This window comes from Aythya marila (assembly GCF_965140915.1).
Source record: "Aythya marila genome assembly, chromosome: W".
NCBI classification, from domain to species: Eukaryota; Metazoa; Chordata; class Aves; order Anseriformes; family Anatidae; genus Aythya; species Aythya marila.
Genome location: NC_139081.1, coordinates 370,478 through 397,459, shown reverse-complemented (window position 1 = coordinate 397,459; position 26,982 = coordinate 370,478). Strand labels below are relative to the sequence as shown.

The following is a 26,982-nucleotide window of genomic DNA, read 5'->3' as shown; positions in this document are numbered from 1 at the left end:
GTGAAGAATAAGAATCAACTGTGGGAACTTTCAAAGGGATTAATGAAAGCCAGGAACAAACAATGTAACAGGGAGCCTAAATTCCATTAAATAATCCAAGATTTAGGTTCACAGGATATTGTTTTCTGATTTGCAAAGAGTGGTAACCATAATTCAGCATGTTCACGGTTCATCAGCATGTGCCAAATTTCGATTGTTAAGTAATCAGGCACACATAATGAATAGGAAGCTTCCTATGGCTGTATTTAAGTGATGTGTAGACTGCTGTTGGAAGATATATTTATCCTTCATATATTATACAGCATTTCCATTTGCAACCAATTTCATTACAGTTTTTCCCAGCAGAATATGCTCAGTAAGTTACTTAATTTTATTCTCTAAACCTTGTTTTCTTCCAGGAGTTATTGCTGTGCAATAGTCATTAGCAATGCATACTGCTGAAAACTAACAGAATAACTACAATATTGTACAGTAAAATTCAGTTCTAGTCCAGATTTTTGTAAAAAGAATTCTCAGCACTTCAAATGATAATAACAACCTCTGGACTTCACAGAGAAACACAGAGCAGTTTCCCTATGCCTTATATATATCCTAACTGCTCTTTGTAGTCTCCTTTTCCTTTTGTTTTCATCTGTTCTGGAAACCTGCACTGCCCCTCTGCACAGGTACCTGATAGAGCAATAAAAGATATCTGAATGGAGAATAATCCTGTGGCCTTCAGACTAACCAGTGCAGGAACACTTGCATAGGGAAGAATACATGTATAAAGCTTACTGCCTACAGGGAGAACGAAGACTGTAGGAAAAAAATGAAGAAGAGAGGGTAATTTAAAAGTCAAAGTTCTTGTGATTTAAATCATAGGAACTAAGAGATGGGCATTATCTCCTGAGCTCTTCTACACATAGTATTATTTAGTGTTTTGTCCAGTACATTTCTAGGTATTTCAAGGATGTTAACATTTACTTTTTTAAATAAAAATATATACTCCAGAATGTATAAAAATGTGTAAAAATTTCCTTTGTAGCCTAATTTAACTAGGGTGATCTTGTCAGCAGTTCAGTCCCATCTTCAAAACTGAGTTTCTGAGGCAGTAAAAAATACACAGCTAGATACAAAGCCTGTTGTTTAGTACCTTCAAAGTGGTTACACACTAGGCAAAAATGAGAAGTTTAAACCAGGGATGGCCCACACCTGTGTGCATGGAGTATACTTTATTATTAGCCAGATGCAGGAATGACTGCACAAACAGCTCTTCTGTTCAGGAATAGTCCTGATGGTACAGGTTCTACAGAGTGCCAAGGCTAGAGACAAACACAGTGCAGACATTGTCACCTTTTGCCTTCTGGATCTTACCAATGTCGTTTCAGCTTGCAGTTCCCCAGATCCTGCATTCCAGAAGCACAGATCACCCCAGATGGGCTGACAGCCATTTATGAGGAGTTGCTTTTTTTCCCCCTTCCAATCCAAAATAAACATCAGGCACAGTGACAAGGAAAGGGAAGGAGCAAAGTCAACGATAGAAAATATGAAGGAGAAGCGGGAGTGAGATGGTGGACAGAGGAGCACAGAAAACATTAAGCTTGAGGAGCAAGGTGCTTCAAAGGTAGAAAAGGAAGGTGGGGGTTCAGACCCGAGCTAGATCAGTACCATATGAAGGAGACTTTATTACCTTTATTGAGGGACAGCTAAAGCTGAGAGGTAAGGCCAAGAACACAAGTGAGAACATGTAAACACCCAATGAACACAAACCCTTTGTTAACTTTGTTAACCCTGGTCCAGCATCAATCATGCTAGAGCCAAGGTAACTCCTCCAAAACCATTTTTGTAGTGTCACACCCAGCAGTGCCCTAGGTTCTGGGAACACAGTGCAGCAGCACTAGCTGTGATACTGCACAAATCCTGTTCAGCTGCATAAGGTTTAGCTCTGTAATACAGCTGTACTGATTTCTGATATATTCTGATAGCTGTACTGAGTCTGGATATATTGTGACTCCTTAGTAGTCACACGCTGGCTCAAGGTACCTTTCATGTTCCTTCAGAAACAACTCTCACATAAAAGCCCTTGTATTATTTGAGTTGAAAATGTTTCAAGGTATTGAAATACTCTCCATATGTAATGGCTTATTTCAGATGCTAGCTGTTTGGCAACATGCAGACTTCAAACCTCTATCTTACAATAGGATTGGTGCAAGTGCAAAAGGACTGCGCCACAGGGTTAACTGTAGAGTCAAAGAAGTTTTCCTGGGAAGCAAGGAATTCTATGGAGAATCACACATTGTCCATTTTTAAGATGATGACATCACTTTGTGAGAAACTTAAAGATCCTAGCCATCTTTATGTAGGACAGAAGGCACAAATGTCCAATCGAGAATAACTCTGTCTTGTATTGAAGTAGGGACATATAAGTAGGGAAAAATATTATCAGAATAGGAATATAGCAGTACTACAACATTCAAAGATCTGGGAGAGAAAACAACTTTTCCAGAGCAGCCTGAACAACAATACTGTGCAAAACTTTTACTAAGTGGCATCTTAAATATTTTGATGTTTACACTGCAGCTGAACCCACAGTCTCACAGGCACAGACACACAGAAAGGAAGATGTTCTCCAGCAACCCATGGTGCACTCAGAGGCCACGACTCAAAGCATACAGATACCAATACATAGAAGGGTTGTAAGACAATCCAGGCAGATGGCTTAAATTATCTTCAAAACCTTGCCCTATTGTTAAATCTCAGGTACCTACGCCATAGAATCAGCTCCTTTTTTTGCTGCTGGCATCAGCATCAGGATGACTTCAAAATAACATCATTAGTAAAAGACCAACATTATCCTCCCATCAGAGCCTTGGTGCCTATCACTATTACATATCCTCAAGAGAAGTTTTCACAAGATGGGACAGTGCTACTTAATGCTCCGAAGATATGAAGTCTCTAGGTTCTCTTGCTTTCTTGGGCACTGTTTTCTTAATAGTCGGTGAGTTTGGTAGAGTTTTGCTTTTCGTGGATGTTGGTTTCCTCTGTTTTTGATGAGTGGATCGGAGAGATCTCAGCCCCAGCATCTCACAGTACTTATTGCACTGGTGGAGGGCTCTGAACTGCTCAATGAAGGAAATGGAGCAGTTGCCTTTAAAACCTTTGTATCTGTAGCAACAAAGAAAAAACAAAGCCAAATGGGATTTCAAGATTAATTTTCAGCACAGGGGAGGCAGAGTATGACTGTTGACTCAAAAGCAACTTGACAATATTAAGCAAGTCTCTTCCACCCATGCTGTTTTTAGAAGCACTAACTCTTTCACAGATATGCAAAGTGAGCCATTAAGATGTGAAAGAAACCAGGTAATAAGCAGTGACAGAAGACAGAAAAGGGCTGATAGGGCTTAGCTCTGCAGCCTGGCTATTCTTTTTCATTTTATTTCATTGGTAACATAATTGTTTGCTGGCTAACTTTTCCTTGGTAATATACAAATGAAATCCATCATACATCATTCTCTATAAACAGTGTTTTTTGACTACCAGGAAGAGACAAGGTTGCAGCAGGAGGTGTTGTCAGAACTGGAGGCTGTTTTCATCCAAGCGTGTAAATAACTTCTCTGCTATGCTCTTCCCTCGCTCAGGATTTGACTACAAGATCTCCCGGAGCCAAGCCTCTTGGGGAAGAAGGATGTAAGGAGGATTCCTCAAGAAAGCAGCCTCATCCAGCCTTCACAGTTCTCAAGCCACCAACTATCTCCCATTGCTACCTCTCCCTTCTTCAGCAGGCTAGAAAAGCCAGGGAGAAGACAGAGCACATACTTCCCTCTTCTGGTTGCTATCTTTCCCTCTGGTACCTGCTTTTTAAGCTGTATCAGCATTTCAATGGCTGCGGCAGCTTTTTAAAACTTGCACCTGCTTTTTGAAGGAGTCATTTTTGGCCAGACTGACAAGGCAGAAAAGGGAGAAGAAACACTAGGGTGCTCTTCTTGTCTGGTCATCTTAATAAGCTTGTCTTCTACCCTATTCTCTTGGTTCACTGGACATACAAAGTCCTCAGATGTATATTGTGAGTTATCACTGCACAAAACAAACAAAAAGATTTAGCACTGAAATTAACACGATATGATCCCTGTACAGCATTCCAGAGAACTTATTTTCTCATGCAGATTGCACAGTGTTAAAGAAAATACCATTGCTCTGAGACATTCAAACTCTTAGATGGATAAACATCTCTATTGCAACACGTTTTGCCAAATTTTCTCCTAAAAAAGAATGGTGCCAGTGATGAAAATATAATGAAATTCCTTACAAAACAAGGGGGGGGATGATATCTGTCTCCACATCTGCCCAGAAGTGCTGCCTGATGCCCCATCCGTGGAAGTGCCCAAGGCCAGGCTGGAAGAGGCTTTGAGCAAGCTGATCTAGTGGGAGGTGCCCCTGCCCATGGCAGGGGGCTTGGACCTAGCTGGTCTTTGAGGTCCCTTCCAGCCCAAGCCATTCTATGACTATACCAGAGGCTCAGTAAGAGAAGGAAGTGTTCTCTTGCTTCTCTGGGGAAGTAACAGACTTCTGACCTTATACTGGAGCTCCTTTACTACAGCCATCAGCAGAACATAATTTTCCCAGACAAACCTGGCTGTGCTCAGGAAGAGAATCTTATCAAGCATTGATGGTGACTCCGAAGCTACTCAGAGCAGAGCAATACACTGCCAGCAAATGGCAATAACTTTGACTGAAATATTCTGATTAATTTACCATGAATATTCAACAAACCATTGGATCTTTCCAGTAAGTGCCAGTGGCAACAAATAATTCAAGCAGCTGTTGTTACAACACCTTGCACAGTCATGGTGTGTCACTGCTGGATGCTGCAGCAGCGTGTGTAACACAGATGCAGCTGCCAATTACCTATCTGAGCAGATAAGGAGCTCTGTGCAGCCTTTGGGTAGCATCTGCTTACTCTGGTATCTGAAGTTCTCCATTTCTGCTGCAAGACTGATTAAGAGCCTTCATTTCTCCTGCAGGTTGTGTAGGTGTTTTCTGCTGAGCTGGCAGAAATATTAATGATAAAGAATCTTCAGGGCTAGCAGTTCAGTAAGAAGTTTTGCTGCAGGGGATAATGGTTATTTTAATTTGTGGTTGCACCACACACTGTCTTGTTCTCATTTGTTTTTCTTTGGTGGACATTTTACCGCAGCTAAAGGAAATCTCTTCATGGGGTTTTCTCCCTCACAGAAAGCTCAAGAGCTATAAAATTCTGACAATGTTCATTTATTTGTGGAAATAATCCTGGCATGAAAAAGTTGAGCAAAATTATCCCACTTTTCTCATGAAATAAAGGTCTGTCCAAATTGCTTTCCCATCTGTATTTAGTATTTGTCACTTCCTCTATGTCTTTGAAGGAATGTCTAGACAAAGAGCAGTATCAGTAGCTTTTGCTCATGCAATACTATAAGAGACGCTTTAAATGAACAACTGAATGGTCTAACTAACTTCAGCTTCAGAATTCAACAAATATTACCAATATTTTTGGTAAAAAAGGTAAGAACATAAATATCTTGTGAACAAGGGACAACATGTATATTAAAAACATCATTTCACTAGCTTTACTCCTAAATAGTCATCTTCATTTCCCTTCTCTTCGAATAACAGATTTGCATTTGATCTTGGTGCTACAGATGGGGCCTAGGTAACATTCTTTGTCCATTTTGGAAGCTGAGAGGCATGACTGAGCCTAGCTTGGCTCTGCAACATGCACACAGCTCCAGTTCTTACAGTGGGCCATAGGAAACTAATCTAGAGATGTGAGACCAAAGCTTTGCATCTGAGATCTCTCAGCTGTTTGCTGCTTGTTAGTCACCGATTCCACACAGCCCTCCCTGGATGCTTCCAGACTGCATCATTTTTCTGTACAGGCATAATGAACACAGCCCTGTTGTAATTTGGCAGGACTTGTGAGCTTAATTCAAACCATTCCATGCTGCTATAGCTTCTGGTATGTGTAATAGGGAGAAGGTCTGCATTAGTGAATGTCTTCCAAATTGCATGGTCCATATTGCTGTCACGTGTTCTGCATTCAGTAACACCAGCCCACTGACTATTTCAAGCCATGAGAAATAGGTCTTCTGTTTTACACAACTTTCTCTCTTAATTCACTGACTGGATGTCTGGTGAGCAAAACACAGACAGAATTCCAGCTCTCAAAGCTGGCAACTGGGGTCCGGCCCAGACCAGATTCTCCTTAAATGTGAAGGGTGAGTGCTGAATTTGTCCCCAGGCTTAAACTCCCCAGTGCCTGTCATTGCCATGTTGGGTCAAGCCAAACCCGTCACAGTCTTGAAATCAGACAGATTTTCCGATCCACTTCTGGCAAACAGCACTCCTGTTAATCACCATGCCTGTGGGTCACTCTGTTTCTGTTTCCTTCATCTTTTTGTTCACCATTCTTGGATAAATACCTGGACAATTTGCACAGCTGCTAAAGTGGTTCACTGCCCACACTTAAAAGCCAGTCACCAGGTTGTACTATTCTTGTATATGTTCAACGAATGTACTAAATATCATATCTAAAGGAGCATTTCCTGACTCTGGTGCACCCCAGTGGCTACTTCAAAAAAAATACTTTCCAGGCTTTCCTGATTCTAGTTAGGCTTCACCTTTTATTGACAGAAACTGTATTGTGGCTACTTCACTGCACTGGATAAACTACATTTTGCTTGTCAGTTCTTTTGCTTTCCTATTCACTGATAAAACAGCCACAGAAAGGATAAAAGATCATAATTGTGTTGAAGGATGTTAGTTGTTGAAAACAACCATCTCTCCACATGAAAGAAAGGAAAGATAAAAGACAAAGGATACATAAATACTCATTCTGAAATGTTTGTTCAGACCTGGAATATGAGTCTGAACCAAAAAAATAAAAATAAAAAATTAATGGTAATGAGCAATGCTGAATATAGGTATGAAAATTTAATATATGCTGTTTATTACGCTTGGTTTACAAGAAGCACTGGGGGAAAAATAATGACCATGAATAATTCATGACAGTTGCCATATTTGTTTTTGCAAAGCCATCAATAACAGTTTGTATCATGGCATTAGATTATTTGTCAGCTTGATTACACTATGAGCACAGAGGCAGGAAGGGGGGTGATTTTTTTTCAGTTTCTTTTTTTCCCTGGATCATGGGTTTAATTTTAGAGTGAAATTAGAATTGTATTTAATTTCCATCCCAAGAAGAAACAATACGATTTTGTTTACATTCACCAAGGATCACAGAAGCATTTCCCAAGAATATTTTTGTTTTGCCTTGATGTAATCAGTATATGCTTAGAGAACTGGAGGACCTAACTGTGATTGGTGAGGTCATAACCTCTGCAAGGAGTGGTTGCTGGGGATTTGTATAGGCAATAGTAACTAAAAGTCAGCTTTGTGTCTTCTCTAACAATACTGTTAAAAACAGAACAGAATTGCACTGTAAGTTCTGGTTAAGTATGACTATGTATGTTCACCCCGACATGTAAGATATAAAATCTCTCACTAGCATGGTCGTACAATACCAAAGGTAGCAATAACCTGTACTACAGATGAATTCTCTGTACTTGTTTTTCCCATTCAGGTTCAGTGAATTAAAAATCAAATGGCAGATTATTAATGCAGCGGTGTCCTTTCTGGGAAAGAAGCATGAAAGAAAGATACAGAACCAGAAATTATTTTTTGTCTTATAGCAATATCATTAGCTATATGTCAAACTAAGTGACAATATTTTTAAGAGGTTATACATGAAGGGAATTCCCTTGTATATGACTGAGATGATCCTTACTACAGCTTGCATTGTATATTTGTTTTCTCACTTCACCTTCCTCTTCCTTAGGCCAATACGTGTTTTTATATGAGTAATTGCCCATAGTGAACTGGATGACATCAGCTGAAGTCCTTCTATAAATCTCCTGATTCCAGAGAACAGTGTTGCCCAAATAAAATTTGTATGACTTTGTTTTACAACCGGACGATGCAATTTCATTTCAAAAGATATTTCAACTGATTTAACTTCGGACCTTCAGCTAAAAGAGTAAACCCACGTAAGTTTTGAAGGGATGCCAGCCTGCAAGCATTAAGAATTTTCCCAGAATATTCTGTGGTCAAATTCTTAATAATATAAGACGTTGTGAGGGCTTTTCTCCTGTACCATGCATATATAAACAAGTTCCGTTTCAGTATAAGGACTGAGTACATGTGATCAAATCTGTTTTCTTCTATCAGTTTCTAAAGGAAGAATAAGAATTTAAAGCACCTGTCACATGCATTTACCCAGAAAGCTGTGTAGGATGCCAGGAAACAGAATGGTGACAATACAACACAGCCAAGTGTGTGTGCGTTGTGGGAAGAATAACATATAGTCATTGGAGAAAGAATGTGCTTACAGAAAACCATACTGGAAGGAGTACCTTTTTCTGGTGAAAAATTATGTAGCCATAATGACTAAAGGGTTGAATCACTGCATGTTCCAGGATAACTTCAAACTGGTAACACAAAGTACATCACTACAGTATGCATTAAATCTCTGGATCTCATTGCAATCTGATACTACCGGGGAAAACAATATAGTATATTTAAGGTAAGAGGTGAGCCTCTGAATAAAAAAATATTAACCAGTGTGCTTTTCATTCTCTTTATCTTTGTTTCTCCCAAGAGGCAGATCTGGGAAACAGGCAAACCCGTGGGGCGAGCAAGCTTGGGGAACAGTCACGGTGCTCTTGTTGCAATACAAGAGCTGGGATAGACAGTGGTGACCATCCTTCCCTACAGTGGTAAATGCTGCATCTAGATTCTTCCCTCTGTACAGGAAAGAGCTGCCACTGGCCAGCATTTCAAGCAATAGTACAGATAAAGTGGACTACAGTAGGACCATGGCTATTTTGCTGCCCCCTGACCCTTTCCCCTTCCAGCAGACAGCTGATTCGGATGGCTGCCTTCACTGCCTATTTCTGTCAGTGGCTCTGTTTATCTGTGACATAATCAGAAGCTTTAATTAACAGAAACTTAAGAGAAGTGAAAGAAAGTTAGAACATTAATGGCCTGTATCTTTATACCTATGCTTAAATCTTCCCAAAAGATCCAAAGCTATTACAAAACTACTAGGAAATGGACCTCCTTAAGTATTACGAAAAGATCTTTTGTTATAGCTCAGAATTGTTGCCTTTGAGAGAGAAGGGCAAGACATACCAGAAAATCTCTTAACACATTTCCTCTTTATATCAGGTAAGCGGTCTATACAAATCTGAATAGACATCTTCCTTCCACCCATGTATCTGACAAGAACACAAGCTCGAGAAAAGTTAATGGCCACTGCCTACTATGGACTCGACAATCCTTTTGGGTCCCTTGCAACTCAGGATATTCTCTTCTGTTTCGCCACAGGCAGAAAAACTAACTCAGAGGGTTCTAAGTTGAAAACAGAGCCTCTGTAAAAGCTCGTTTTGGAAATACATATTCTAAAGCATTGACACTTTTGCTAGCTGCAAAAGGGATTTTAGCTTTGTTCCCCCATGTAGTCCTTGCAAAAAGGGCTACTCCTCTAGATCCCACAGTGGCAGATTTTCTCTCTTCTTTCAGTGGAACAGAGAAAGGGGAAAGGGTCATCTGAGCTACTGGCAGCAGGATCTAGTAGTAGGGCTAGGTATGTATAAGCACTTGTATTTGTATTGGCTGGGGCAGGTGCTGGAGAGTGCAAGCTCAGCTCGAGCTCTGGCTCCAACAGCATGCTGGAATCAGAAATATTTCCTGTGGTCAGAAGCTCTGGACAGCACAGACAACAACAGGTCTTTTACTGTACCCCAGGCTGGAGCCTGTGTTGGCCCTGCTTTTTCAGCCCTACCTTCCTTCAGCTGACATACTAAGTAGCCTGTTTGTAAGTTACCTGAGACCTTGATTTCATTCTTGAGAAGCCCTGTGAATAAGCCTATTTTAACGCAGGCATAAAGCAAAAGCAAAGCCCAATCTACAGTGTAGATCCATCCCTTTAAACAAAACAAATGTGTTTCCCTTATAGAAGGGTTCCCGTAAACATGAACAAAAAGAGGAGTTTAAAAGAGTCTGATGCATATTGCTTTCTTCCAAAGTTAAAGCAAGAATAAATTTCCAACGGACCCTCCCGCAAAATATTTACACTGTGAGTTTGATGCATAAAGCAAAACCGTGCTGTAGCAAAGCAATTTTTCACTCACCCTTTGGCCAGTGTTGCTATGCCAACATCAGTTAACTTCATTCCTACACCTACAAGACATCAAGGAAACAGAGTTTGTGTTACAGTAGAATTTCTGCAATATTTTCAGATTCAAAAAAGCCATATATAGAAGACTTAAGTATTATTTACTGATTCTTTTTTTTTTTTTCATTTTAACAATTTGTCACTATTTTTTGAACATTTTAATGTACCCCAATTAGAACCAAGATGTTTGTGCTCTGTATCACTAGAAGTCAAACTCATTACAGTCATTTACAGATAGCAAAGTTACAAAGAGAGCATAACTTATTTCCTGTCTGGATAGTCACTGGCAGGAGGGATACACTTCCATGACTGCATTTTAAGAAAGATTTAAAGTCTTCACTTATGCACCTGCCTATATTCACTTGCAGGTTTATGTTTTTGGTGCTTTGCAAAACTTGCACCACAATGTTTATCAGTAAGAATTTTGTATTTGCTTTGCTAATCAACCTGGTCAGTCAACCTTGTTTTTACTTTTTGGATGAGAATGCCCAGATCCTTTTCTACTTCAGTATTTCCCAAACTTTTTTTTTTTTTTTTTTTTCATCCTGTCCCTTTGTTGACTTCTTTATAGGCAAAAAACAGTTCTGTAGTACGCATTTTGTCTGTACAGAAAAACAATGGTCTCAAGACCATTTTCCTAGGAGAACACTCTCACAAATCTCAACTGAAAAATGCAGCCAAATATTCAAATGACAGGATGATCATAGAGGAAGGCTGTTTCTCTTCAGCAGCAGCAGGTACGTTGTCCTTTTGTGGCAACAATCATTGTAAACAATCATTGTACAGGTTCAGATACCATTTCTGTCATTTTCCTTCCCTCAGGCTAGGCTGTTGTTCTTTCTTCTCCCTTTTAATTATTTCAGGGGCCTCGTTTAGATGTTGCTGATTCCTGCTTTCTCATGTTAAACAATACGGGAAGTATTTCTCTATTTCTTTAGCCAGCATCTGCCTTTCTCTGTTTCAAGTACACGTATGCATATTGTGTTGGGTACAGGCCCAGCATATGAGCAGGGAGAGGGAGTCACACCCATAGGAGCATAAGGACCGCATTTGGTGTCTGTGAGGAGTGTACTTCTTCACCATTCTTTTTTGGAAGGAATCTGCTTCTTCAAACCCAGCCAGGACCCAAATGTGGAGCAGTTGATAAGTATTTAAATATAAGAAAAAGCGAACGAGTAGGATGTTATTAAAAACTGAAAATCTTTAACCAACAAGGCATTTCATTAACATCTGGGAGGTGAGATAATCAACCAGATGACTCATATTGAGTGTTCTGATTTACTGAGAAGACATGTGGAAGGACAACTCTCCCATTAAGAGTGTAAGATTTATTTTTCCCTTTTCCAAACTATTTTCTTACAACGATTCAAGCTAGTTAAAAATTCCCTTTCTCTGCTGAATAGATAAATGTCATACTACTGCATAGGTCAATATGTGTTTGCTGCTGCTACCACAGTAGGGAACTCGTGCATTTCTTTCTGTTCCCTAGGGTAACGCACACACATAAATACAGTGCACTCAAAAGAGGCTAGAAAAGTAAATATCCTTTCTCTCTCTCATATTTTTCACTCTGACATGCATGAGATTCTTTATAAAAAGAGCACATGCTATTTGAACTGTCTGAAAAATCTACACTTGTATTACTTCTCTGTTTGCTTTGCCAAAGGCACTTGCAAAGAGTAAGTCTCAGTGCCTAAATTATACTGAAAAAGATTTCAGTGAAAATACATCTGATGTCCCCATTTAATAATTTGTCTGCCTCCTCTGGCACTATAGTAGCTTAAACTGCAATTTGAAGAATTATAAAAAGTTTTGTATAGCAGTTTGTTTTTAATCATGAGGGATGGTTTTCATGAAACTAATCTTGTAGAGTTACTGTTATGTAGTTGTATTGCTGTGATGCCTCTGGGTCCACACACAGCTCTATATCTTTACTGTGGCAGCATAAACATTCACTGAAAATTCCAGTTATGAGACATTCTTGTTTGCATAACAGATTCAGATTGAGCATTGCTCCCAACTTCTTGCTGCTAAATGGCTCAAACAGCAACATGCTGATGGAGAGGGAATCAGAGTGGCACACTACTTCTTCAATAAGGCACAATGTAGGATGACAAGGGCTGTTGGAGGTTATGGCACTTAACTTTTTCATCACGGAATCACAGAATGGTTGAGATACACATTAACAGTTTAGCCCTACGCTGCGGACTGCCCTCTAGTGCACTTGGAAGGCTCCTGAATTCCTGGTAAGACCATCCAAGAAGGCCAAACCAAAAGGCTGAGAGACACAAACTTCTGGAGCTTCCGGGGTGCAGGGTAAACAATATATCATGTATGGGATTAACAAGACATGGGATTTAAGAGTATCGGACATCTATTCATGGAGAGAGTGATGGCATGTATACACAGCTCCATGACACATGATCCAGAGTTGCCAAACTGACAGTCTCAAGCCATAAATACACCCTGAGTAGCAGAAAGCAGATTTGTCAGGTAGGACACAAGATGAACCACATGAACACAGGAATACTGCTTCTGCATACATCCTGCATAAGGCAACCCTGTAGTGTAGTCTAAAATCTCCTAAGCAAAACCAATTCACAGTATGCACACCTATGTGCAAAGATGCCCTAACAATATTATTAGCTGTGGGCCAGGGTACTGTCCCCAGCTGGAGACTGCCCATTACGAGGATACAGGAGGAGCACTTTCAGCATTGTCAATAAGCCACAGAATACCAAGAATAACATTGCTCAGAAGTAAGTCCCTGGAAGCCCTGAAGCTATGGGATCTGACAATGAGCACAGCCATTTTACTGTTCCCCCTCAGACAACTCACCTTGCAGGTCAGTGACAAGCAAGCTCCCATTGGTTTTCTCATACACCCAGTGCTGGAAGGTGCAGCACTTCTGGCCAGCCTCTGAGTCTCTCCTCAGGAAATTGACTTCTTTGCCATCCCTGACAGAGTATTTCACAAATTCCCCAATCAGCTCCTCCTCCACTGTTGCATAGGGGATGTTATTAGCAGGGCGATGAACAAGAAAAATAGGAATAATCCTGAAATGAAAGGGTGAAAAATAATAAAACACGCTGAGCTCTGGCAAGGAAAGAGTAAGAAACAGACAAATTAGCCGGTGATCTCAGAGAGTAAATGAACAGCAACCAAGTCAACCAAACCAGGAGACCTAGTTTAACCAGAAAGACAAAGAAATCCAAGCTAGGTCCCTTTATATCTAAAGATGCATCATAACAAAATATCAAATAAATCAAATAAAATAATAAAATCAAATAAAATGTTGCTTGGAGTTTCAGGGTCTTCCCAGAGAGAAAGACTGAATATAAGGTGAGAAAGACAATAGGTTGGAAGGAAGTATTTGCTTCACTGGCAACATGAACTTCTTGGTTGCCAGAGCTAATGCTATCTGGAGAAGCAGTGTGGTACCTTACCTCACAGATAGACTACTTCTGCTTGTGCTTACACTGGGATAACTCAGCATTTTTACTAGGCAACATTCTAATATTACAGTATAAATCTCCAAAATTAAAACCTTAGAAGTATGCAAAAAAGCGTCATCAGTGTATATTAGAGTGGAATTTAATACTGCTGTGAGGTAATTTTGGAAAGCCATTCAGCAGGAGTTCGTCACTTTATCAACTACTTTATGAACATACTTTATCAGCTAGCTGACACGTGTTCCTGCCATTATCTCAGAACAGATGGGGGGATGACTGTGACCAGTTTTACGTGAAACAGGTTTCTAGTAGCTTGCTTTCTTAAAGCCAGACTAAAGGAAAAGCAATGGGTCAGGGGTTAATAGAAGTGTTAGCAGAACTCCACTGTGCGTGTATCATAAGCAGTATTAAGACCACAGAATCCCTTTCTCTCTCCTTCCTGTCTCTTTATAAGTGTCTAGCTGCCAGCCTGCTGCTCATTATATGGCAGTGCTCTCTCTATCCTTTTCTCACTTCTATAGTCAAATGTGCATAGATGGGCTAAGGCTGTAGCTTTAAAGCCAACTCTGGAGAAGGCAGATGACTTTTCCCTTGCTCTATTTCCCTTATAAAGTGCTCCTTTAAATAAAAGTTTGCTCTGACAAGGACAGGCTAGAAGAAAGTAATCAAGCCCCGAAATTTTGAAATCAAAAAGCAAACCAAAACATGTATGCGCACATCATCTCTTTTCTCTGCTAACTGCTGTCTTCCAGCCAATTACTTAGAATAAAGCAACCAGATCTAACCTTCTGTGTGCTTGCTATTTACACCAGACTTCGTTTTTGTAGAGTGCATGCTCTCTCTCTCGTATTAAAATTAGATGGTTATATCCCACACCTAGAGAAATCTCTAAAAAAGAAATTTTACCAGGAACAATATGTTTCCAGAAAAGAGGCTGACCTGCACAAATATTTTCACTTAAAGATTTCACTGCCATCTCCAATACTATTTCTAATGCCAAAAAGGTTGCTTTAAGGAACCTTTCCAGAGGTTGCATTTTTAGTACTGCTGAAATTACGTTTTTTTGAGAAACCTTTGTGTAGAAGCAGTTACAGCCACAAGGTTTTTGCTCAAACTTTATTGTATAATTACAAAAATACTCACTGAAAAACGCTACGAAACAGTTCTAAGACTATAGCTATCTTTATAAGGCTTACGTAACAGCTTCATTTTTTTGCTCTGGTCTGCTTTTTTCCCTCACAAACCCAGCAACATCACACTGACAGTTTTATCTAAGAGCTGCAAAGAAAATAAAACAGCAATGCCGAGCATGCACACTGCACACAAAGTATCCAAATGGAGTTGGTCCAGCCTTCCTCTTCCCTTTCAGTTCTGCGTAAAATGGCTGCCACTGTGAATAGCATGGATATCAATTATCCTACTTAGTAAAGACAGGAAAATAATTTGCAATAAGAAAACTGCACACTGTATCTGGTTAGCAAAGGCTTAGTTTTTTTGCAGCTTGAGTCAGGGCATTAAAATGTTTTATTTAACTGTCTGTGGATAGGATCCTCGAGCCAATTGACTTGATTTTTTTATGGACACTGCTGAGAACACAACTCTATTTTTTTTCTTCAGTAAATCATTGCAGCTTAGCAGACCTTGTATCATCTAAAAGGAGATACAGATCTAGCCTGCTGTCAAGCACGTAGGTCTTATCCTTGAAACAAAGCAGATGGAATGTCAACCATCCATTGCAGTTTCAACTCTACACAGTAGTTTGACACTGGAACAGCAAATCCTTTGAAAAAGTTCTATTGCCAAATCTGCAAGGCGTCATCTCCCAGCTTCAGGGGCAGAGATAATTCTGTACACATATTTGTGAAATGGAAAATTTCAGATATGAAATAGACCATTCTGTGGGAAAATCTAGAATCAGAGTTGAGGTTTGCTGGCTTAACTAGAAGAGGGTAGATTTAGATTAGATATAAGGAAGAAATTTTTTAATATATGGGTGGTGAGGCACTGGCACAGTTTGCCCAGAGCGGCTGTGGGTGCCCCATCCCCAGAAGAATTCAAGGCCAGGTTGGATGGGGCTTTGGGCAAATTGATCTAGTGGGAGGTGTCCCTGCCCTCAGTAGGGGGATTGGAGATAAATGATCTTTAGAGGTCCCTTCCAACCCAATCCATTCTATGACTCCATGACAAGCCTCCTTTTACGTAGAAAACTTGCCAAAAAAGTAACTTCATACCAGCTACAGAGTGATCATGATTTCTCTCAAGGTTTCATTTTTAAGGGAAAGTTGGAAGGTCTGACTTATTCCCTACTGCTCTTACTAGATGATATTAATAGTATTATATTCTCCACCAACATGACTATAATTTCCTCTAAATTTATAATGTAAACAGGCCTTTTACTCCTAGATCTCTGCCACTTACTGTCTTTACTCCTTATCTTTTTTCTAAAGGAAAGGGAATCTCTCATGCCACCTGGATACACAGTATTATTTACTGAGCCATGACTCCAAATGTTCACAGGACTCCTCTTTCTTCTTTAGAAATCATCCCCAGCAATTGGTGGGCAAGTGAGGCACAGGACTGTGTGGCACACGTAGAATCACAGAATCACAGAATTTCTAGGTTGGAAGAGACCTCAAGGTCATCGAGTCCAACCTCCAACCTAACGCTAACAGCCCTCCACTAAACCATATCCCTAAGCTCTACATCTAAACGTCTTTTGAAGACTTCCAAGGATGGTGACTCCACCACTTCCCTGGGCAGCCTGTTCCAATGCCTCACAACCCTTTCAGTGAAGAAGTTCTTCCTAACATCTAGCCTAAAACTCCCCTGGCTCAACTTAAACCCATTCCCCCTCGTCCTGTCACCAGGCACGTGGGAGAACAGGCCAACCCCCACCTCGCTACAGCCTCCCTTGAGGTACCTAAAAAGAGCGATAAGGTCGCCCCTGAGCCTCCTCTTCTCCAGGCTGAACAAGCCCAGCTCCCTCAGCCGCTCCTCGTAGGACTTGTTCTCCAGGCCCCTCACCAGCTTCGTCGCCCTTCTCTGCACCCGCTCAAGCACCTCCATGTCCTTCTTGTAGCGAGGGGCCCAAAACTGAACACAGTACTCGAGCTGTGGCCTCACCAGAGCTGAGTACAGGGGGACGATCACCTCCCTAGCCCTGCTGGTCACGCTGTTCCTAATACAAGCCAGGATGCCGTTGGCCTTCTTGGCCACCTGAGCACACTGCTGGCTCATATTCAGCCGACTGTCCACCATCACTCCCAGGTCCTTCTCTGCCTGGCAGCTTTCCAACCATTCCTCTCCCAGCCTGTAGCTCTGCTTGGGGTTATTGCGCCCCAGGTGCAGGACCCGGCACTTGGCCTTGTTGAACTTCATGCAGTTGACCTCAGCCCATCGGTGCAGCCTATCCAGATCCTCCTGCAGAGCTTTCCTACCCTCAAGCAGATCGACACACGCACCTAACTTGGTGTCATCTGCGAACTTACTGAGGGTGCACTCGATGCCCTCGTCCAGATCATCGATGAAGATATTAAAGAGGACCGGCCCCAGCACCGAGCCCTGGGGGACGCCACTAGTGACTGGCCTCCAACTGGACTTGGCTCCATTCACCACGACTCTTTGGGCCCGGCTATCCAGCCAGTTTCTAACCCAACGAAGCGTGCGCCAGTCCAAGCCAAGAGCAGCCAGTTTCTTGAGGAGAATGCTGTGGGAGACGGTGTCAAAAGCCTTGCTGAAGTCAAGGTAGACCACATCCACAGCCTTTCCCTCATCCACCCAGCGCGTCACTCTGTCATAGAAGGAGATCAGGTTCGTCAGGCATGACCTGCCTTTCATAAAGCCATGCTGACTGGGCCTGATCGCCTGCTTCCCCTTCAAGTGCTGCATGATGACTCTCAGGAGGATCTGCTCCATGAGCTTTCCTGGCACTGAGGTCAAACTGACAGGCCTGTAGTTTCCTGGGTCAGCCCTCCGGCCCTTCTTGTAGATGGGCGTCACGTTTGCTAGCCGCCAGTCGATTGGGACCTCCCCCGATAGATGTGTGTGTATGCGTGGTACTCACTCTGGTACTTCTCCAAAGCCTTCCAAAGGTTCAGCTTCAGCTGCATATATCTTCGCATACTCTCTTGCAGTATTTTGGACATAGCATTCCTATATTACAAAGAGATATCCATATGGAATATTATTCAAAACACTTAATAGGTCAGCTGTTTGAATATTTCCAAGACAGCTTTTCCCCACAATTCTTGCTTGCAAAGGACTGAGGAATCTTACCTGCAGTGCTAGTTTGTAGTTCTTCTGAACTAGGTCATCCTTACTTTTGGTCCCATACGTGATAGCACTGTGCACTTTGAGAACGCAGGGATGGCCAGGGCTGAACACTGGTACAAGGCCTTGCATCACTTTACTCCGGAAAGCTTTCCGATGCATGCCTTCACCAAAGTGAAATTCTTCTGTAGCTATTATTCCATGCAGGTTCCCACCAAAATAACTGTCACTGATGAAATCTTCTCTGAACATGAGCTGCATGAATTCAATTTCTTCCACACCTAAAACACAATGCCACTTTGTTCTACACATCTTTCTGCAGTCACAGGGAAAGGGATGGACATGGGAGGATGAATGTATCTCTCTATAGAGGGTTAAAGAGTAGGCTCTATGGAAGCAGAACTTGTGTCCTCACTTGTGCTAATATGAGGCTGGGACATCCCTCCTCCAAACATAGTTTGTTGCTATAGTTTATTGTCTAAAGCTAACACAGAGAAAGGCGGCAGCTCAGTTTCATAAGGCAAGAATACAGAAAGTATCACAAAACTTAGAGGAAAATATAACAAATATTTAAAAACTGTAAGGGTAGTTGCAAACTGGAGCTTCAAATGAATGTGAAGTAAGTCAAGCTGGCTGAGAACTAAAGAGGCATTGAGAGGATACTGAGATCCGTCCAACTCTGCTGTTTTGGGAAGACAGAGACCGTAATAAAGTTAATGTGCAGCAGTGTATGTAGACATGAATTTAAAAGTAGAACACAGTTCTGTGCCTACTGTGTTCCAGGCACATCACATTCTCCTGAAGCTAGCCTTCCTTTTCTTTTCAGGAAAGCCAGAAGAATGAGGGGTGGGGGGTTGGGGGAAGGTGGTTTTTGCTGATACAACCAGAGCTTGTTTTAACTTTCAGCTTGGAACCTTTTCAGGAAGAGATTCTGTCAACCTGTTCATACAGGCATTCAGCTGAAAGAGGTCTCAGACATTCTCTGGTATGACCATAATGAAAACTTGCCTCTCCTAGTACTAACCACATTCTCTACAGAAGTTCCAGTGCTGAAGACTAGCATGCTGATCTACTTATTTATTTACAGTCTGGCACACCAAGCACCAAATTAAAAACAGGTTCATTAGCAAAGGCAGAAGAAAACAGGATTTTTATTTCTTACATGATTTTGAATAAGATTTCTATTCTTTCTATTTCTAAAATTTCTACAGATGACCACGTCAATGTCATTTGGAGAGTAATTGATTTGAGTGATCTTTATATTCAAGAGAAATTGATACAGTAATACTTGTTTTATTCCTAACCATGGACTTCAACAGTACCACAGAGAACATAAATCAGAAAGCTCCTTAACTCCACCTACAATTCTCTGCAGATCAGAAGTTACACAGTACTGCTATGTGAGAACACCTGTCTTTAATTTTATTCTTCAAGAACAAGAATCAATTGACTGAATGAACAACCTGACTAATACAGTGTGTCCAGATATTGGTTCAAATAAACCAATTTGCGATGCACTGTCTATCTTTAGCTGCAGCACAGCAAGACATATGCCAAGTGTGATTAAACACAAGATAACATATGGGGAAAGCATTCCAAATCTTAATGCCTGTCTGGCTCTTGGAGTAAAGTTACACAGCAGGTGACTTGCAAAGACCATGTGTTCAAACACAACTAGCAAGTTTTTTCTGCCAAAGCAGCTTTCTGTGCACTGTGTGTCTCTGTCTCTGTGTACTGTGATGCAATGCTGCTTCACTGTTTACTGTGTGTGAAGTGCTAGTGAATCAAATTAGTGGGAAGTTAGTCAGTCAAGTTCAAATCAGTAGTCTGGCATGGTGTGCACTCCACCCCCCTGCACAAAGCATTCTACCCTACATGAAGGTATTTCACCAATGAAACTCCCATGAATTCAAGTGGATTTTATCTTTGATGGTATAGCAGAGTTGACTACAAAAAGGAAAAATAAGTAGCAAAAACACAGTGTTCAACAGCTTGAGGGATTCCCACAGTTTCTGAGTAACTGTCAAAATGTCTCTTGTACTCTGTAGTCCAGTGAAATGTTTGAGGTGTTCTGGTCCCTGCGTTTCAGATTGAAATCTAAAAGGGGTGAGGTATTACAGCTGAAGCCCAGAACTCAGCTTCTCTATGATTTAAAGAAATTAAAAACCCAATCACACATCTGAATTTTGAGTATTCCTCAGTTCTTTAATGAACTTTCACCTGGATAGTATCAGGCACAGACTTTCCAATTTGCACAGTGCATGCCCTGTACCTTCGTAAATGTACTTAATCCTCATGAGAATTCAAGCATGAGTTGTAAATAGCTGCATTCACACCGCTCCCCAAAAACAAGCAGTATTGGTGGAAATCAAACTGTATGGCCTCTTTCAACCCATACTAGAATTTACATTGTGATGACTTTGTTGTGTGATTTGGAAATCACTAAGGACATGAGTATCTCAAACAAACAAAATATTCCTTAAATTGTTTTGTCTCCCCTGAAACACAGATTTTGTGTAAACGTAATGCACCTCTTGTAGACAGAGAAAAAGGCCTGTGCGTTCAGAGCTAGCTGAAAATACAGCAGCTGCTGAAATGCTGCATCCAACTGTGTGTTGAGCACACAGTGATAAATGCAGGGTATTAAATATGCAGTGCCAGCTGTTGTGAATGCATGGACTTCATTGCAGGGCCATGGGACTGTCTTTGAAAAAGTGTATTGCAAAACTGTTTCTGCTAGCCCTTGAGTTGCCAGTGTCGCATTCAACAGCACCTGTAGTTGACACTTCTGAGGAACAATCAAGGGCAATGGAAAGAGCTGCAACTGCTACATCAGTAACAAAAGGCAGAAAAAGTAAATTGAAGGCGTATTACTGAATGGGATGGGTAATTCAGAGACATAAATACAGCTGGAATTCTCAGCGAGGCCTCTCAGAGCTCTCTGCTTAGTGAAAGTGTTCAAGGAAGAGAAGAACTACCACCAGTGTGTGAGGATCACGTCAGGGATTAGACCAGGCAGGCTGCATACACGTGTTGACAGAACAGGCTGATGTCCCTTCAAGACCACCCTCTGAATATTTGAAAAGTCATGGATGTCAGGAGAGGACCCTAGTGACTGGAGGAAAGCAAGCATTGCACTCATCCTCAAAAAAGGCTAAAAGAACAATGTAGAGAACTGGAAGTCAGGCTGGTTGGCCTCACTTCAGTCCCTGGAAAAAAACACAGAGTGAATTGTCTTGGAACATATTTATGAACCATGAAGGAGAAGGAGGAAGATAAGGGTTAAATCCTGCCAGACCTTCTGTTATAAAATAACTGGATCTGTTGAGATGTGAAGAGGAGTGGCTGTCATTTAACTTGACTTTAGCAAGGCTTTTGAAGCTGTCTCACGATATTCTTGTATCCAGTTTAGACAAGTGAATAAGCATATGAGTAGAAAACTGGTGAGATCATCAGGCTCAGGAAGCAGTGGTTAATGTAACAAGCGGAGTACCACAGGGGTCCAATCTTCACCTTGTCCTCTTTTAACATCTTTGCCAAAGACCTGGAAGAAGCAATGGAGTGTTTGCTCATAAAATTGCAGGTGACATCAAACTGGGGGAACAGACAACATGCTCTAGTGCAGGGCTGTCGCTCAGGGGAACCCGCATAGGCTGGAGGATTGGGCCAACAGGAACCTCATGAAATTCCACTAGGGCAAATGGAAAGTCCTGCACCTGGGAAGGAAAAGTCTCTTGCAACAGCACAGCCTGGCTGGGGAACAACTCTGCTGAAAGGGCACTGCTGGGAGTCTTAGGGACACAAATGAATATGAGCTGCCAGTGCACCCTGGCAGCAAAGGCCAATTGCACCAGGGCTGTGTCAACAGTAAGACAGCCAGCAGATCAAGAGAAGTGAGACCATATCTGGAACACTGCATCTAGTTTGGGGCCCCCAGTACAGTAAAGACATTCAAACAACCGAACCACTTTCAGCAGTGGGCCACCAAGATGATGAGGGACCTGGAGCACCTGGCATATGAAGAGAGTCTGAGGGAATGGGGCTTGCTCAGCCTGGAAAAGAGAAGGCTTCAGGGAACCTAACAGCAGCTGGTGCATAAAACTATGAAGTTTATCAAGAAGATGGCATGAAGCTCTGCACAATGGTGCATAGTGAGAGGATGACAGACAACTGATGTAAATTGAAACAAGAGATGTTCAGTCTGGATATAAGAAGAAACTTTTTCACAAGAACAGTCAAGCAGTGGCACAGAGATACCGTGCAGTCTCCATCCCTAGATGTTTTCAAGATCTTGTTGTATAAAGCCTTAAGCCTCTTGGTCTCACCCCACAGTTAACCCTGCTTTGAGCAGAAGATGACCCTCTGGGGTCCCTTCCAACCTGAATTATGTTATGATCCTATAAATGGACAAGAGATAAAAACAAGGATTATGATTTAGTACAAATTAGGTGACTCAACTGAAACTGATTGCACCGCTACAGCCTAGCCATTTCCTAACCAAACACAGTTCGTTATAACTGTTTATGTATATCTGCTCATTTTCTTATTAAGAGGGTTCAGAAGTGCTTCTTATAGCTCACACTATCATATCTTGGGTCAAATTCACAAAGACAGTGCAGCTTCTTAGTAACTTTCTGATAATGTTAAGCAACTGTAGACCCAGTTTACCTGGGTGGTAAAAAGATTTGAAAACAGTTTGTACCACCAAATCAGAAGGTACACATCTTGGGTGAAAATACTGCTAATTATTTTGGTTATATTTTTCCATCTTTTGTTCTATTTGAAAATAAGAAGGAACAAAGATTTAAGCACACAATTAACCAGACGTGTGTACTTACCTTCAAAATTCTGAAAACTTGAAAGATGTTCCAGGACTACAAGGAAACAAAGAGATTTTCAAGAAGTATGAATGAAAACTGCCATTGTTGTTATTAATTCAAATTATAAACTAGGATTTACCTTCAGAAGTCAGATTAAACTCCGCAGTTACCTTTCCATATATATTATTCAAGCAGCAATAATACATTCCTTGGTCTTTGTCACTGGCTTTAGCTATCGCCAAAGAGACAGGAGAGTCATCCTGGGCACTGGAACAGAATATATTAATTTTCCACATTAATACCTCTGAAAGATATTTCCATGTATCTTTTCCTGGAATTTCTGCCTGTCACTGCCAAGACCGATTCACATATGCTGCAAGTAGAGAAAATATTTCATTTCACCCCATTTAGAACCATTCGCCCTATTAAGTGTTTCACAATAGCTGATCATACTATATTCTGAGAGAAAAGTACTTCAACTTAATCCAGATACAACGAATTGAATCACACCAAAAGGCATTCTAAAGTTCCCATTCATGCCATGGCAAATATGTAAAGTATGATGGTAATGGTAAGATAGGGTATATCTCCAAGAAGTTATAAAGGGTGTCTTCTCGTTGATACTTAAAATACTTGAAAAAACTCTGCATGGGAATATCTGAAAACACTTAGCAATGGCATGTTATCCCATGAAGTAAAAATTCAAATATTTTGTTACCAAAATATTACCAAATATTTTTCTTTATTGAAACACTGCAACATTACTTAGCAGATAATATTATATAACAATAAAAAAATTGATGTGGTAATATCCATTACCAATATGGTAATGCAATAATCAAAATCAATGTAGTTAAAACAAGAATCAGAATAATATGAGTAGTCTATCCAATTCATTCAATGTTTCCTCTCAACTTAAAATAGCATCTTGGCAGATGCCTTCCTATAAATATTTTTGATTTTTGCAAAATTGTGCCTTCTGATAGAAACATTTTAGTTTTGTTTTGTTTTGTTTTGGAAAACGTTAACTTAATTTTTGAAGCACTATAAACAAATCTTAAGAGCTATTTTATAAGAAGGTTATTACTGTAATGGAAGAAAATAACTTGTTCCATGAAGATGTTGTTTTAGGAGAAGCTGGACAAGACCCTGATAAAGGCCTTAGGAAGCTTTTGTTTTCCAGTCTTCTCATTGCCCTGCCTCTAGTCACTCAGAGTCAGGTTAACTGGCTGGGCAGAGGGAAGAGATCATTTTTCCTTAAATGCAACTCCATCTTTTAGTCCAACAAGCTTCAAGCTCCATTTGATACGGAATATAAAGTTCAAAGGAGTGATCACATCAAGCTCCACATTGCATGTTAGTTGTTTCAGCAATTCACTACCACCACACAAGGGCAGACAGCCCGCCACATATTAACCAGGCATGTTTATATCATTTGGCCTGGGTGTTGAGGTTGAAACTTCAGATGATCTTTTACTGTACTTGGAAGTTGGATGAGACTGGTTATGAATGGGCTGAGAGGAATTGCAGGTGATGGAATGCAAACTGTAACAAATATTAATGCTCTGTGTGAAAAATACTTCTTAATTACCCTATTTTAACATGTTTTTGCACCTATCATACTAATGTTGTTACATTAAAGAGTGAATTACTGGCACATTTAGTATTTTCTCAACCGCTGTTCAGAAATTAGCAGCCCATCAGAAACATTTACTCACTTTCTCTGCAGTCGAGCTAGTAACTTGGAGTCTTTAGTCCATGTAATGGTGGAGTCCCCATGAATGTTTCCAAACTGGCAGCACAGCTTAACATTTCCAGAGCAGTCAGGGAACAACTCTGCTTGGATTTTCTTCAGCAGCTTGGGAGCTTGGAACAGAAGAGCCACCGTTTAGGATTAGAAGATAATTACAGTGTTTTAGCAGTTTAAAGGAATCCCAGAACATTTTGCAGATATTGTTCACGTGAATCTGACATTACTGATAAAACCAAGGTTTTAAAATACGGAGGTTTTAAAAGACTGATTCAGTGCCCCACCCAGCCAATGGAAATGTTTTCAATGCAAAGACATTCTGAATTTATGGAACAGGACCAAAGGGAATTTCTAGTCTGAAAATACATCAGAATAACATTGTTTCTTACTATGAACACATTCTCTCTGACTGAAGAATCAGCTGGCTTTGATGCTAAAAAAGAGACACCAAAATGGTACAGCATACCATACGGTTACATGATCAGAGTTCATATTAACTGAATCTTTGTATGTGGTGCATTTTTTATCTAATCACGGCCTTTAAGAGAAATGACTCCAAGTCCCAGAAGATGCTCAGGCTCCGAGGTGTTCTTGGAGCACACCTAATGCACACGGCCAGGATCAGGCGTTTTTCAAGATGCAATGATGGCTTCATTTCTTTTAAAACACAGCTGGAGGGAGGAATCCACACTCTGGTTAGATATTTGCTCTAGCAATGACATGGCATTTGGTAACGGCAGTGGCCTTTACTTCAAAGAATCAATTTCCTGCTTCTAAAGCAAGTCCCTACTTTTCCAGACCCAGGACATGGTTCTTTTACTTAACACTGACCGCTGTGCAGAGAAAATTGCAGAATTATTCAGGTTCCAGAAATAAAGCACCCTGCCCAGTCCAGGAAGGTCCCGATAACCTGGCTCTCTGCTAAAGCTGTTTGTTGGCTCGCTCCAGTCTCTTCTGAGTGAGCTGGCATGACACATCTCCTCGCTGGTCCCCTGCCAGCAGTCTAACTTTCCCCACCTAACGCCTAAGGAATGCTAAATCCGACCCAAAGGGTCAGGCACCTGGAATTCGTTGCTATGTTTGACTTGCAGCCACTTAAGTCCTTAGGCCTAAGAATCCTGCTGAATCAGGGCTAAAACAGCACCGAGTATGCGACAGTACTGGAAATAGAACTAAAGGCTCCAGTTTTCCTGCCTCAGCCACAAAGCCCTTTCTCCTGGAGGTAAAAAAATACACAGGAGCACACTCTGAGTGCATACCGGGCTAACCACGGCAACCTCCCCGTAATGCCGGGAAGAGGCCCATGCAAACACTCTAAAATACAAACACACATTCCCTTCAGTCTAGAATGCAGCAGAACAGAAGCAGGAGAACAAAATTCAGCCTGAATATGGACAACATTTTTCAAGTATAGGCTCAGATACATGGAAAAGGTCTATTTTTTCTCGGTAGTTGCAGTTTGCTTGTTCTACTTTGAAGAAATGTGTCTCTCCTTCTCCCACACATTTGGTTCTCTGGTAATTTCCACTTTAGCTCTGCTCTCAGTTATCGCTGATGGGCCTGCAGGTGTATAGCAGACACCTACAGCAAATTCTCACCTTGTCCAGTCCTTTTTCTTGCTCAGTATAGCTTGTCTCCCATTATTCCCTTTCACAGTCATTTCTTGTAGACAAACATGCTTGCAAAGGACACATTTTTGAATAAAGTTGTTTTTTTTCTCTTTCTATGTGGTTGGAAAACTGAACTCTGACCAGACTTCACTATAATTTGAATCTCTGAAGAGCTTCAGAGCTGTTTAGCCTACCATTAGTCACTATTCAGTCTTGCTCTTATCTTTAAAATTATTTCATGATGTGAACATAAAAGACAATGTCAGAAGGCGAACATAAGACCTTGGCCCTTGCAAAGTATCCATGGAAACCACAAACACCTCATCTGTTGAGCTGTTATGCTGCTACTACTCCTGTCTGCATTTTATCCGTTAGCAATCTCCTGGAGACTCTGACAAGCAACCCAATTCTCATCTGAATTATGTGCTTCTTATGTCAGTTTAATAATGCTAATTTCATCAGTGTCATTTCTGACCAATCGTGGTGAAAAGGGATACAGAACCAGCCATCAGTCATCAGACAGGACTGCAAAACATTCTGTTTATCAGTGGCACCCTACAAGTAACAGTAATACTTTGCTAGCAGTAAAACCATTTGGTAACCAAGAGAGAGTAATTGCATTTGGGAGCTGCAGTGTGGGAGCGTAACTGGGAACACCGCCCTGCAGGAACGAAATGACATGCTAGGACTGGGCTTGCCGCCACTGTGTTGTGTGCAGTTAGGTGCTACCATCCTGCTACACAGCCCTGGAAACTGACTTGAAGAGACAAGTGAAAAGTAGGCTTTTCAAAAAGGATAAAAAATAATAAATATATTTGTCAGCAGGGAAAAGGAT

The 26,982-nt window shown here is 41.0% G+C and overlaps 1 protein-coding gene across 7 annotated transcripts in view; it reads right to left on the bottom strand.

Annotated features, from left to right (window-relative positions):
- Positions 1–26,982, bottom strand: part of LOC309889386 (alpha-protein kinase 2-like) — a 71,545-nt gene that overhangs the window by 28,072 nt on the left and 16,491 nt on the right. For 3 of the 7 annotated variants that reach the window (XR_014319221.1, XR_014319222.1, XM_082782179.1), the window contains exons 4-10: positions 24,506–24,653; positions 22,927–23,054; positions 22,806–22,841; positions 17,974–18,248; positions 17,762–17,850; positions 13,085–13,302; positions 10,203–10,251 (exon numbers count right to left, since the gene is read on the bottom strand). Coding sequence is in view for 5 of the 7 variants with exons in the window: in XM_082782179.1 (XP_082638305.1) it covers positions 10,203–10,251; positions 13,085–13,302; positions 17,762–17,850; positions 17,974–18,248; positions 22,806–22,841; positions 22,927–23,054; positions 24,506–24,653 (943 nt within the window). In the remaining 2 variants the exon portion in view is untranslated. Of the gene's footprint in view, positions 1–1,201; positions 3,145–10,202; positions 10,252–13,084; positions 13,303–17,761; positions 17,851–17,973; positions 18,249–21,300; positions 21,512–22,805; positions 22,842–22,926; positions 23,055–24,505; positions 24,654–26,982 lie in introns of those variants that run through there. The other 4 variants (XM_082782178.1, XM_082782177.1, XM_082782180.1 and 1 more) reach the window with 3 other exon arrangements.